General features: G+C 53.6%; 1 protein-coding gene across 1 annotated transcript in view; it reads left to right on the top strand.

The window, feature by feature from the left end:
- The window catches only part of PLXNA2 (plexin A2), a 205,650-nt gene that overhangs the window by 169,760 nt on the left and 21,513 nt on the right, over positions 1-14,377 (top strand). Inside the window, exons 13-17 of the mRNA XM_045787800.2 lie at positions 1,658-1,809; positions 8,010-8,127; positions 10,203-10,339; positions 11,274-11,441; positions 11,587-11,680. Coding sequence (XP_045643756.1) covers positions 1,658-1,809; positions 8,010-8,127; positions 10,203-10,339; positions 11,274-11,441; positions 11,587-11,680 — 669 coding nt within the window. The remainder of the gene's footprint in view (positions 1-1,657; positions 1,810-8,009; positions 8,128-10,202; positions 10,340-11,273; positions 11,442-11,586; positions 11,681-14,377) is intronic.

Raw genomic sequence — 14,377 nt, 5'->3', positions numbered from 1 at the left:
GAGAGTTCATGGCCTGGCCTGTCAAGGAGGGAAGGAAACCACGCCATGTAAGACTTGCAGAAGAGGATGGGGATCAGGAGGTCTGAGTTCAAGCCCTGACTTTGCAGCCAACTGGCTGAGAGCCCAGGAGACGGCTGGGTGGGGAGGGAGGCCTGTTCCGGTCCTCCCCACTATCATCTCTTCTCTGCCCACCATCACCTGGACGTTCATGGCCAAGTTGGTTGCACAACTCCTGGTGCTCTCACACCACAGGAAGAGCTCAGTGCCCTTTTGGGGGGCAGGGAGGAGGGAAGAGTTTCCAGAACCTTCTACAGTATTTCACCTGTACTGACCTATCATCTCTGCCCTGGGGCACGCTTGACTCCACTGCCCACTGGATGCTCCACCAGTATGAACGGGGTTAAAGGGAGGCTCCCAGTGGACCCAAGGACAGAAGGTCCCAGGCTGCAGCTCTGTTTGGGAGATTGTGGTGGAGTCTTGGCCTTGACCAATCCACCCTTCCCTCTCTCCATCCCTCCCTCCCACCCGGTCTTGCCTTTCTTATGGTGTTGTGAAAAGACCCTCACACTTTTTTGCAACTGTACCATATAGGTTGTACACGAATCTTAGTGTAAGATTCTCTGAGCCTGCTTCCAGTGATTGAGTTCGCTTCTGGCTTCCTCCTACTTCGGAGAACTATGGGCCGCAATGGATGAACTTACTCCCTGGGCTATCTGTTCCATCCCAAAGAGCTGCATTTTTCCCAAGAGCCTGATCTAATCCCGGACGGGTGTTTACACCTTGAGACAACGTGATTCCTTTTCCTGTCGGGTCAGAGCAAAATGAGACAGCATTTGGTGGCTGAATTAGGAGTTCACTGAATGATCCTTACTAATGAGAAGCCAGCAAAATTTGGAAAATCCTTAAGTTATTTTTTGTCATGGTTCCGGCAGGCATCATGGGATTTTTCACAGCGCAATGGCAAACACACTTTGCGTCTTTCATCATTCCCCGGAAACAGCCCCTCATCTTGGACTCCTCTGGGCTCCCACGGCTTTCCTCCGAATCCGTCTTATCACTGTGCACCCCCCATCAGCATGATTTATGGCTTCCTTTATCTCTTCCTCCTTGACCAGAAGCTCCTTGAGGGTGAATTTCCTGGTTTCCTGCCTAGTCACCATTGTAACCCCGACAGTGTCTAGCCCCGCAGGAGTGACAATAATAGCACATAACAATGACAGAGCCCTTTCCGGTTTACAAAAAGCTCCCCAACATGCCCTATTTGGTGTTCCGGAGGCGGGTTGGTAGAGATGATTATCCCCCCTTCACAACTAAGAACTAAGGTGTAGGGAGATTATGAGACTTGATCACAATCAGGCCGCTAGTGAATGAGACACATCTCAAACAAGGATTTTCTGCCTCGTGTCCAGGGCTCGCTGATAATTTTTTTAAGTAAAAGAATGCATGAATGAATTAATGACCTCAGGAACCGAGGAAGTCGTATAAAACGAGGTGCTGTCAGGAGCCTAGATAGTCTACAGAGTGGAGGAAACCTGCTCCATTCCCCTAGATTCCGGGTGTGCACGGGGTGCCCCGGCCTCCCTCGGGGCAGGGCAAGGGCACTGCTGCCTCTGTCTCTGCAGCCCCGCAGGTTTGTGACCCCATTTCCCTCCCGCAGATCTTGACGGTGTCTGGACCACCTGAAGGAGGGACTCGAGTGACCATCCATGGCGTGAACCTGGGCCTGGACTTCTCTGAGATCGCCCACCACGTGCAGGTGGCTGGGGTGCCCTGCACCCCCCTGCCGGGGGATTACATCATCGCTGAGCAGTGAGTCCAGCGCGCTCTGGCCCACCCTTTTCCTGTGCAGCTTCAGGGTGGGGACTCTCCCTTTCCCTTCTCTGGGACTTCTCCAGGATTCCCTCCCATCCCTCTCCTCCTGCAGACCCTGCCCCCAGAAGCCTGCCCAGGGCCGTCTTCTACCCCATCTCCACTCCTGAAGGCTCATATCCTATACGATTCCTCGTTTCCTGGCTCCTGTGGCACCACAGCTCCTGGCACGACGCTGCCCCTCATTCAGTCTTCGCCTGGCCAGTGGTGACTGAGCCATGTTCCCAACCAGCCCAGGCTCCTCCTGGGTCTCTCCGGCCCCTCCCCTGCCAGCCCCCATTGGAATGCATCCCACACGGTGGGCTGCAGGCAACAATTTGTTTGGCTCATGGGGCTCTGACAGCAGCTTAATCCGAGCAGGGCCTCCGCCGGAGCAAATTCATTTATTTCACTAAGGGAAATGTCAGCTGGAAATTAGAAAATAGGCGTGTAGCAGCGGACAGGCGAACGGGGCTCCAGGAGTGACATATGTTCCAATTTGGGGCGTTCATTTGGCAGTGGTGACCGCTGTGGAGTCAGTGGGCAGGAGGTGGGCACCAAGCTGGGGACAGGAGTGTGGAAGGAGGGATGCTTACCCCCAACGAGAGACGGTGAGGGGAGCAGCCAGATCATTCTGCATGATTTGTCAGGTAAAGTGGGGTCAGGTCATCCTGGTTCCATGAGAACACAGCTGCTGGGCCAGGGGTGCTAGGAGCACTCCAGGAGAGCAGGGCTTGTGGGCAGGCTTCTCTCCCTTAGCTCCACCCCCAGGGCCCCAGGCCTCTCCCCCTGACCACCCCAGCCTTAAGTAACAACCAGAAAAATGACATCGCTTTATCTGCCGTCAGTACTCTCACTTTCTCATCCATTATCTCACTTTAATTGGGAAAGACTCTGAGAGATAGATGTTGCTATCGCCCTTCACAAAGCAGGAGAAAGCCAAAGGCTTGCAGAAGTAGAAGGACTTCCCCAGTTCACTCAGTGGACAAGTGGCCGAGGCAGAGCGGGAACCTGAGGCCCCTGACTTCTCCAGGTCTCTCCATCTCGTAAGAGCCATGGGGCAAAGTTCCTGGACAAGAGTGGTCTGAGGATTCCATGATCCATCAGCGAGTGGCCTCTGGGGTCAAGGCCCACGATTGTGACATGGCCCAGAGCAGGGTCAGAGTCAGAGAGGTGAATTCCCAGACTCTGAGGACCATATGGAGGTCGGCTCGCCCCCAGTGGGGACAAGAAGGAGCCGTTCTGATCCTTCAGACCAGATCCTCCCCTGACAGCCTTCTCTCTGCAAGGACTGAATCTTGGAGGAAAGACTGGCAGAGTCTCCAGGAAAGAGATGAGGGAGAGGGGAAGGAATTGATAGAAACTGTGCTTCGTAGCCAGAGAAGGAGGTGAAAGCATCTGGCTCAGGAGGCAGGACAGCCTGCAGAGTTCTCCCCGCTCAGCGCTCTGCCAGGCTGGGCTAGACACTCGGTCCCACTGACCCTGAATCCACCTTGGCCTCAAGGACCGACCTTGAGCCTCCGAACACAGGCCAAGTTTCCAACTTGGTGAGATGTTACAGGACTCCAAAGGAAAGGGTCTGGGGGACCAACGGGTAAGGCTTTGAGCTGAGAAGTACAAACTCTTGAGCAGCTGCACATGGAGATCTCATGAGACTTGGAATTCAAAGGTGGTCTGAGTCCTGGCTGCTCTACTCGCCAGCCCTGAGCCCTTAGCGAACTATCCGATCTCTCAGACCTTCATCAGCCTGATGGAAATCAGGATTTCTACTGCACGGGTTTTGGGGGACATTCAGTAGGATGGGGAAATGGAGACTACGGTGCGCTATAGGAATGCGAGGAAATACTCCGTCTTTGAAATCAAAGGTACCACCCTCACCCAGGGCCACGGGGGAGAAAGCTCAGAGAGACACAAGAAGTGAGGATGTGAGGGGAGCCCAGGCAGGTGACTGGTCACCAGGGGGCCCTGCCGAGGCCGGTGCCCCTAGAAAACCTCCACCGCCTTCTTCTGCGGCGCGGGGCAGGCAGGAGGGAGCCAGTGCTCTCCCTCCGCACCTCGGCGGGTGCAGCCCTGCTTCCCAGCCGTGTCAGGCACATTACCACTCTCGAGGTTTCCGAGTTTCTGAACATCATTAAAGCCTCCATCCCAGGCAGCGAGCAGCAGGCACAATCGTTACACATGTCTGGGAGAGATGAATTTGGCTAAACGGGCCAGTGCGGGGTCCCGGGTGCGGGCAGGACTAGCGGGCACAGTAATGGTTCACCATATGCTTGTGCCACGCCATCTATCACTCAGCAATTAGGGTAATGTTGGTTAAAGGGCCCCACTTAGTCCTGCAATCAGCACCCCACCGGTCTGTGGAGGGCCAGCTGATTCCATCACAGGGTATTTTCTGGGTGACAAGAGGCAGGTGGAAGCCGACACTCAGGCACTCCGGGGACGGGGACTCTGTGAGAGGTACTCAGCCGGAGTCCTCAGAGCCCCCTCCTTCGCCCCGCTCCTCTGCTGCACCTGTGAACCCAGGCAGGGCTGGCTGGATGTCAGATGCATGTGCTCCCACGCTAGGAGTGGCCACTCATGGGGAGAAAGGCACCATCTCTGCCAGGCTGTGGGGGGTGGTACGGTATGGGGGTGAGGGCACTGGACTAGGGGCCAGGAGCCCAGCTATCGGTGAGCTGGGTGACTTTGGGCAAATCACTTTGGTCCCACATTCTCTAATGTCTCATCTGGAGAATGGAGAAATGGAGAAATAGATGATCTCTACAATCGCAACTATGGTCCTTGGCGTGTCAGAGCAGTGAACTGTATGTCCGTGGAACTACAGCTCCTACCATTAGAGTACCTGTGGGTGTCACGAATGTGTCTCCAGACGCTCTCTGTCTACCAGGAAGGAGTTGAACCTCCAAATGTTGAAGCTGGATGGTTATTAGTCAAGCTCCTCGCTTTGCAAGGAAAGAAATTCAGGCATCCCCAGCTATCATCCCCTTGTGATATATAGGGAGCCTAGAGCCACCAGAGACTCCAGGAGGAAGCCAGGAAGGCAGGAGGCCCCCAGAAATCAAACCACAGGAACCTCGCCAACTTGTAAGGCTTGAAGGAGGCAGCGGCGCACACACCGCAGCCTGGGGTCATCACACCCAGAAAGGTAGGGGGCCCTGGTAGTCAGCTCTGAGTCTTAGGAACCCAGCTGGCACGTCCCCACCATCCTCCTGCTTCCTCCCACACCTGGAACAGCCTCAACTGCACCCCCACTTTGCTGCCATGTCTACCCTGCCCCCTCCCCAAAACACATGGAAGGCATTCCATTGATTCTAGAAGCAGTAGAACAGAATGGTCAAAGGCATAGGCTTTGGAGCCAGGCTGACCTGGATTTGAATCATGGCTCTGCCGCTGTGACCGTGGATGAATCACTTAGAGTCTCTGAGCCTTAGTGTCATGGCCCATAAAGCGGAATTGATAAGACCCACCCCGTAGGAGAGCCTGAGATGCCAGGAGATCCTGTCTTGTACAGTGCCCGCCTGGATCACGGCTCAGTAAATTGTCGCTCTTATTATTACTAAGGTACTAAATCTGCCTTCGCCTGACCCTCATTCCTTCATATAAGCCTTTCTACTCCCCGAAACTGCCCTTGCTTCTTCCTTTATTTCCTCTCCCTGAGCCCTGAGAACAGATTCACTCAAGGATGCCTCTCCAACCTTCAGCGCAAGTGCCGCATCCCAGGAATAAAATGAAGAAGGGTTAGCAGCCCCTGGGGTTCTTCTGCGTGCTGACTTCTTAGGATTTCCACTCAGTTCTTCCCTACCGACCCAGACCCTTTTCTGTGGCCCACAGCTGCCGACGGCCTGCTGCAGTTAAAGGTCAGAGAGAGGAGGTGGGGACAGGTGTCAGCGGCAGTGCTGAGGAAGGGAGCACACACACTGTGGAGCTCTGGCGCCTCGCTGCGGCTCAGCCCCTGCTCCCCTGCGTCATGCCCTCTCAGGTGGGGCATTCAGAGCCGGCTTCAGGCACTCAGCCTTGGATGCATGGGCAGTGCTCATCTCCCATCCATCCCTCTTCTCCCAGGTCCTCGATATGGGAAGCTTATCTTTTGGGACATGAGCCCTGAGTAAGAAAATGTTCTAGAAAAGACGGTGCACCAAAAGGGTCCAGGCCATTGTTAACTCCCTACAGAGACAGCCGAACAGGCCCTTCCTCGCCTTGTCCTCTTCTAGACGGACCCCGGGCCCAAGGAAGAAAAAATATGCCCCCAACTTTCGCATGTTCTCCTATCTCCCCTCTCCAGGACTTCAAGCCTGCCATGATTTCCTCCTCCCTTCTTCTGGAGGATGACTGTAGCCCAGAGTAGGGGGAGAGGGAGGGAGGGACAAGAGAGTCCTGATGAGAAGAGAGGGAAAGAGATTTATCCGCTCCCCCCGCTTACTTGTCCTCCTCTTCCCCTGCAGTAGATGACAGAGTCCCCTCGGAAGCCCCTCGGGAGCACAGGGGGCGGTTTGCTGGCTGGGAGGGACCCCATGCAGGGGCAGGCACTAGGGCCCAGGAAACAGGATGAGGGATTTGTTACTCCAAGCAGGTAGCAGCATGAAAATAACCACACGCAGTACCTTAAATTAAGCTTCTCAAATGCTCTGCTAATGAGGTTTAAGAGGACAGTTACGTGCAAAATACTAATTGATCATCACTATCGTCTTTACTCTGGGTTCGTAATTAATTAATTTATTCTCAGAGAAAGGGAAAGGAGAGTATCCTTCCGTGTGCATTCAGTACTTTCTTGTTGGATCTAATATGCTAAACGTAATAAGACAGTTATTGCATGTTAAGTCAATATTCACCAGGAGTTAAAGTACTTATTTGGGATTAACTGTTATGAAGGAGGTGGAGATGTGCGTGGCATGCCGTGTGTGCAAGCATGCGGTGTATTTGTTTAATGCAAGTTTTATTACATCGAAATGAAATCTCTGTTTAGTTACCTTCCTTCCTAGAGAAGCTGGGGAGATAAGCAGTGCCCGGTTAAACACCGACCTTCCCCACAGTGCCAGGATAATGCTTGGGATTAGTGTACCGGGTCTGTTTTTCTGATTCCCACTAAGCAGCCTTGCCAGGGGCACGGGAATGCGCTGAACTCTCACATGGTGTTGGGAGGAAAAGGAAAGACCTTTCTTCTGTCCCTAGCTTCCTTTTTGGCCAAGCCTGGTGGGGCCCTTTCCCACCCGCCCCATGCCTTCTAATTGTTGGCAAGAGGAACCCCCAAGAACCTCATTTCTTCAGTCCCATATCCTCCAGCTGCCCACCCTTTCTAGAAGGCTGCTATGGCCAAGGCAACCAGTGTCTAAATGTGCTTGCTGTAACCGATCTCAGGCACCAGGGAAGTCGTCACGGGGGGTATTGATCTGCACTTCATGAGAGAGAACGCTGCATCCCCTCTTCCCTCCAGCTACCCAGCCTCTTAATGTGAGACGTGACTTCCAACCCCACGGCTGGTTCACTGCCTCGCCCACCAGCATAGTGCACTCAGACCTTGATTAAGTGGGAGTCCAGTGTCACCTGCTGTCCTAATGAACTCATCCACCACCCACCCCCTCACCCACTGTCGCAGGACTCCACTCCTCCCTTTAGCTGGGAGCTCCTGCTTTGGGCGCTCACTATCTCACCTGATGATCTATTCTCTTTTTAAAACTCCCTGTAGGAAACAAACCACAATTGAATCAACTTGGCAAATGGGCCCTCGCTCCCTCCTTTTAGGAGAGTTGCAATTTTGGCTTGTCACACAGGAAAGAACGCTAACTAAATTACCTCCCCTACATCTCTCTGTTGGACATTGGGTTTTATTCGACAAAGATTGGGTTGCTACCCCGCTCTAAGATCCTACACTCAGCACTGGGAGGACAGGTTTATTCAGAGAATTAGGCAACATAGCATTTGGTGGCACACCGGGCTTTAGAGGTGATCTCATTCAGCCTCTCACTGTACAGAAGAGAGGCTGGAGCCCAGAGAGGGAAAGCACATTACCCAGGGTCACACAGCTAGATGGGTGAGCAAGCTAGGTCTTGGTATAGCACTAGTGCGAGGGTTTGAAGAGTCATTTTATGGGGTGGGGGTGAGCAGTCCAGGCAGGATGCCGGCTCTGGCCAGGCCTCTCACGGGAAGCTTTGCTCTCTCCTCAGGATCGTCTGTGAGATGGGTCATGCCCTCGTGGGAACCACCTCCGGGCCTGTGCGCCTGTGCATTGGCGAGTGTAAGCCAGAGTTCATGACCAAGTCACATCAACAGTACACCTTTGTGGTGAGTGTTGGGTCCTGCACAGGGCTCTGAGCTCCCAGCAGGGGTACGCTTCTGTTCCAGGCTTCTCCTGGGAAGGCCCCACCCCCCCATCCCACGCCAGGGGTGGGATGGATGTGTGACTAACGACGCTGTTAGTGTCCCAGAGAGCCACAGGTCAGAGTTCTCAATAAGGCAGAATCAGGCCTTTCTTAGAAAGCGGATTCTACCTGTAGGGTAGGGAGGAGCTGCCCCTTGTCCCACGAACCGGACATCTTAGTCTCATTCCAGCCTAATGAGGACAGATTGCCTGAGGGACCTAATTAAAAAGGTCTATATTTATCCACATGCTTTGTTTTCTGGCAAGGATATCGCAAGTGGGAGTTTAGAAAAGCCACTTCAAATCCCGTGGGGCCGTGTGTCTGTGGCAGGCCCACGGGAGTGGGGTGTACGTGTGAGTTGCTCTGTGTGCTGGGGTGGTTACGCTCACATACGCACATTCTCACCATTCTCACACCTGAGAGCACATCTTCGCACTCAGGCAGCCGGGAGTAGCATCACAAAGGCTTTCTTTAAGACTGGCACTATCTTCCTACGAAATCAATAGCACACTTCCGGGGCCCTGGAGTCTGCGGGGGCTGGCTTCCCACTGAATCAGCAACTTGCCCGTGGGGCCCCGGAATCCCTCCTCTGACACTTACCTATAGCACCGCATTGAGTTGTTCATTAGAAAGTGTTAACACCAGCCGATGGGGTCAAACCATCCTTGCTAAGAGTTTTGAAAAATCATGAGACCACAAAATTTTATTCTCTCTGAAGCATTTTACTGCTTGCTCTGGGTTTTCCAGGCTCTGCCTTCTTATCTTGGCATCTCTGCCCTTTGTATCCTGCTGGCCTTTTTCTCAGATTGGAGAGTACTGCAGCCTACCTGCCACCCACCTACCCCGTCTCCGACGCCACACAGACAGGGTCTCCTGTGAGCAGCAAACACCAGAAAGACTGGGTGGAGACATAACTGTAGACTGTCCCAGCTGGGAGAGGCTTTAGAGATCATTGAGCCCACCCTCCTCCCCACCTGGGAGCAAACAAAAGCCCAGCTGAGAAACAAACGGAGGGCTTCAGAGGGGAGGGGGTGGGGGAATGGGATAGGCTGGTGGTGGGTAGTAAGGAGGGCACGTACTGCATGGTGCACTGGGTGTTATACGCAACTAATGAATCATGGAACTTGACATCGAAAACCAGGGATGTGCTGTATGGTGACTAACATAATATAATTAAAAAATATTATTATTAAAAAAAAAAAAAGCCCAGCATGATCCAGAAGCTTGCTTCAGGGCCCATGGACGGTGAATGGCTAATGCGAACTAGAATTCGTGCAGGTGAAGTTGCTCAGTTAAACACACTTTCCACTCCACTCCCCTGTCTTCCAGGCAGGAGCACTTCCTTTCTGATTTCGGTCAGCGGCCGATGCACTATAGACCAGACGACATTTCTTTCAAGCTTCAGATTTAATTTTACAGCTTAGTGAGTTTACTAGAAAGCCCTGGTCACTGACAGGCCATCGTCCTGATGAAGGTTGGGGAGACCATGTCAAACATTCACTGACAACTCTGTGCACCAGGCCCCCTGCGGTGCCCCTCGCATGTTTCAGAGGGGACAGGACATGCGCGTGAGCCATTAATGAAGGACTTTAGCCCCTTGGTGTCCCGGTCTAAACAAGGATGCTTTATTCAGCCTCATCGATTTTGTGCCAAAAAAATCAGTACAGGCTCTGGATAGAGAAGCATTTTCAAATTGCTCTCCATTTGTAAACTAATTGATAGATTAGTCCGTGTTACCTCTGCCTTCCCATCAGTGTTAGGAGCATGCGATTCCCCAGGGAGTTAATTAATTCTAACCCATGGTCCTTTTCCCTTCCCTAGACATGCCAGAGCCTCTTAGAAACAGCCTCAGCTCCAGGAGAAGAGATTAGAAAGGGCAGGAGAAGTACCTGTACCCTGAGCATAGACACAGCCCCTCCTTTGGGCCTGACGTCTAGCCTGGGTCTGTCACTTTGGGCAAAACCTGAGCTGTGACCGTTTCTCTGCTTCTTCCCAAAGAACCCTTCCGTGCTATCACTCAGCCCTATCCGAGGACCGGAATCGGGAGGCACCATGGTGACCATCACAGGCCATTACCTCGGGGCTGGGAGCAGCGTGGCTGTGTACCTGGGCAACCAGACCTGCGAGTTCTATGGGTAAGATGGGCGCACGGGAGCCCTAGAAGGCTGGACATGTGAGGCGTGTGCACACCTGCTCCTGGGCATGTTCATGCAGGTGCCCGTCCCTTCCGTGATGCGGACGTCCTGGGCCGGAACAGCATTCCTGTCCCTGTGCGAAATACGTACTACTACTCAGTTTATAGCCATATATACTACGAGTGAACCTACCGAGGGGCTAGATACGTCTAAAAATCATTAGGATGAGGGCCCTAAGAGCTGCTGGTGAGGAAAGTCCCAGAAACTCTTCGGTCATCATTGGGACCAAGCACTGACGAGGTCCCCACTATGGGGACTTGAGAGACATGGCCTCAGTCTTCAGCAAGCACACACACTCCTCCTCGGGGCATCTTTTGTGCCTAAAAACCCGAACACCTGCTCTTTGCCAGATACACTGGTAAAGCCCTGGGCATATACAGACTCCTGAGAGCTTCCTGCCAGAGCCCATGGGTGCAAACCCAGCATGCTCAGGATTATCCGATTATCTCCTCCTCAGATTAGAAACTCCCTAAGGGCAAGGACTGTGCATCCCCTTCTCTGCATAGCAGGTGCTCAGTGAATATGTATTAAATGACTGACCAGACTCTAAGCCCTGGCTAACTAGCCTGTTCTAGAAAAATCCAGAAAAGAAAAGATCCCCCAGAGCCCGTGAAGCCCTGCCCCTGCCCCACATTCTCTAATCCCCTTCTCTAATTTGTTCCCTCCTGATTCCAGCCAGAGGTGGCTCTCCAGTAAAAAGAGGGACCGATATACATACACCCGATACGGGATCTGTCCCGTTGTGTAGAGTAGGAAAGAACAGCTCTTCTGGGCCATCCACACCCTCAGACTGAGGAAAATCCCCTCCCAAGCCAGAGAGCTCTCCTCATGGCCCAGGCCTTTCTTCACCACCCTCCTGCTATCTCCCTGTCAGGCGGTCAATGAATGAGATCGTGTGCGTCTCACCCCCGTCATCCAACGGACTGGGCCCAGTCCCCGTTTCCGTGAGTGTCGACCGAGCCCGCGTGGATAACAACCTGCAGTTCGAATACATAGACGACCCCCGGGTGCAGCGCATTGAGCCAGAGTGGAGCATTGCCAGGTGAGGCAGAGGAGGGAGGGAGGCGCCCGGCTGCCACCTGACTTATGGCCTTCGGCCAGGTGTGACTGGTGAGGGGACCCAGGAGTGGCGGTGGTTTGCAGTTTGAGAGGGCTCTTAACCTGACCCAACCTCTGCTTGTTCCCAGCGGCCACACACCCCTGACCATCACAGGCTTCAACCTGGATGTCATTCAGGAGCCCAGGGTCCGAGTCAAGTTTAACGGCAAGGAATCGGTCAATGTGAGTACCCCTAGTCTGCCTGGCCCTCCGTAACCACAGGCACGTGGCTGCGTTTGCCACGTGGTGAGGTCCGCCGTGTGAGCACTGAAGCAGCCACCTGCCGGAGACGAAAGTTAGTTCAAGGCCCCAAGCCTGGAATCAGGGCCCCAAACACCTGAGCCTTACCGTGACCCTTAGAATTCCCGCATAGTCATTTCTCGTCGGAAGGCGATACGATAAGTATATAAAAGTCCCAGCTTCTGAACTTGCAAGACAGCGCGAAAGGGCTCCTGTTTCGTGCCCTGTTCACTTTGAGGTCTGATAAGAAGCAGTGTGAAAGGTGAAGAAATTCTGCCTCTAGATTCAGACGCTTTCTGAATGGGAAGCGGGCCTCTGCCATTTACTGTTGTATGACCATGAGCCAGTCATTTAACCTCTGTGCTCCTCTATTCTCTGCCTGAAAATGCTAATGATAAGACTCTCCTCGCCGATGTGTGACCTGCAGCCCTCGGCCCGCACTGGGTGGGCGGCTGACAACCCTCCGTCACTGCACGCGGCTCCTTCCATCCCAGTGGCCAAGACGACCGGTCCAACAGTTCACCTTACTCTTCTAGGCGAAGCCATGTCATTTAATTTTTTTCTCTATGGATTTTTGTGATTTTTAAAGAAGTTCTCGATCATCAAAGCAGAATGTCTGAGATGTCGTTATCAATTTTTTTAGTTGGTTCTAGTTGGTTCCATCTCAGTCTTGTTAGCTAATATTTTCTGAAACATGATTGTATTCATAATTATAGTCCAGGAGATGCTATTATGGCCATTATTTGTTATATAATTGCTATTATTACTGCTCTGACCTCAGGGGATGGAGTAGGCTGTGATGGAGATGGGAAAGAGGTACTGTATCTATCCTTTTATCCCGGACGGATTCCCAGCATGCTAGAAGCTTCCTTAGGAAAAGCAGAAAGGCACAAAATGCACGGTGTTTGAAGGCTGGATCTGGAAAGGTTACAGGGATCCTCCAGTCCACCCCCTGTCGTCGTTGTCTAGCTGAGGAAATGAAGGCCAGAAAGGAGTAATGGCTTGCGCCAACCGTGAAGGTATCTGATAGCAGGGCCAACTGGGTTCCCAAAGCCTGGCCTCTTCATTACTAGACCAGGAGAGATGCTGGTGCTCTGGTTCTGACATTCCCTCAGGGCAGATATGTGGGGACACCTGTGTCACACCTTTAGTAGCCACCATGGTCACAGCTCTTTGGGCGAAAAGAGCCCATGTCTCCTTATCCCACATGGAGAGTCTGATCCATGAGTAAGAAAGCCTTTGTCTCCACTCCACTTCCAGACTGAGGCCAGTGTTCCCAGTAGCTCACAGGCCACCTTGTCCAACTCCAGGGCCTAAGTGGAAGGAAGGCAGGTGAGCGGTGGCCGTGGGAACAGTGGGCTCGCACTCAGGAGGGATAAAACCCCTGCACAGAAGAGGTACATGTTTTAAATCATAGGTTTTATTATGACTCAGGTGTGACAAGGCCAACAGGAGACGACTGCCATCAGAAAGACAGTCTGTTATATTCACAGAGCCGCAGGGAAGGGGGCCTGCCGTGCCATGGGGGGCCCCGTGGGAAGCACGGGGGGCAGGGTGTAGAAGCAGAGGGAGAACAAGGCACTGTGGCAGGAGGCTGCATTATGGCTCCTGCAGGAAGGAACCGACAAGGCCAGGTGAGCGGGTGTAGGATTGCCTGGTCTGAATCATATTCGAGGGCTCCGGGGCTCTGGGGCTGTTTCTAGCTGGCTGGTACGCGGGCTGGTGCGATTAGACATGGTTCACAGTTGCTCAGAGCGTGGAAAAGGAGGTGGTGGGGGGTGTGGGCTCTGGATTGTTCGCTTTGCATTAGAACAACGTGCCCTGGCAGGCAGGCGGGCAAGTTGTTTGCTGTCTCCAGGCACTGGCTGGCCCTGGGAGGGGAGCTCCTCCAGGTCAGTAAGGCCCCAGATGGCCCAGCATCAGAAATACAGAAAGTAAAAGACATGGTTAATGGAGTACAGAGTAAGTATGTGACTGACAAGGTTAGCCTCCCAAGCCTGCAGCCTTAGTCCCTGGAAAGCTATCGGAAGAGAACACGGGTCTGGGAAGGCCTTGCTTGTACCTGACTTGCATCTGGAAAGATTAAGGTCCCGAGCGTCCCCTCCACTGCCCAGGTTATACGCTTGCAGCCCCGGGACAGGACTCTCCCAAGCAGTTCCCCCAGCACCCCCTGACATGCCCTCTGTGTAATAATTCCTCCCTGTTGAGAGCTGGGGTCTCAGTCTCGGTCGTGACCTGCCCGGGCTCTGCAGGCTGGCATGGCCGGAGGACGGGCCTGCTGTGCGGCTTTCATCAAGCCTGGCTCAGCACCTGGAAGCTCACGAACTCTGCCCTGGTCCTTCTCCGTCAGGAGCGCTGGGAGAGCGGCACCCTGCCCCGCGGGGCCTGCCTGGGCCCCAGGTCATCCTCAGCGCCCTGGGGCTCCCTCTTGCCTCTGGGGTTTGAAGCAGTCCCAAGTAAGAAGTGAGAAGGGCCAAAGCGAAGGCCACGAAACCCCAAGGAATGTTTGGCAAACAAAGTGCCGAGGCAGCACCCGGGGGGGGGGGGGGAAGGGGGGGGAAGCAAACAGAGGCCGCTTGTTCGGGGTGATTTGCTTATTCAGAGAGGAGTCTGGTCTAGGGCGTTGCAATGAGCGCGGAC

The sequence above is a fragment of the Ursus americanus genome, chromosome 2 (genome assembly GCF_024610735.1).
Source record: "Ursus americanus isolate L20-20 chromosome 2, mUrsAme1.1.p, whole genome shotgun sequence".
NCBI classification, from domain to species: Eukaryota; Metazoa; Chordata; class Mammalia; order Carnivora; family Ursidae; genus Ursus; species Ursus americanus.
This window is presented reverse-complemented; position numbering and strand designations above follow the sequence as displayed.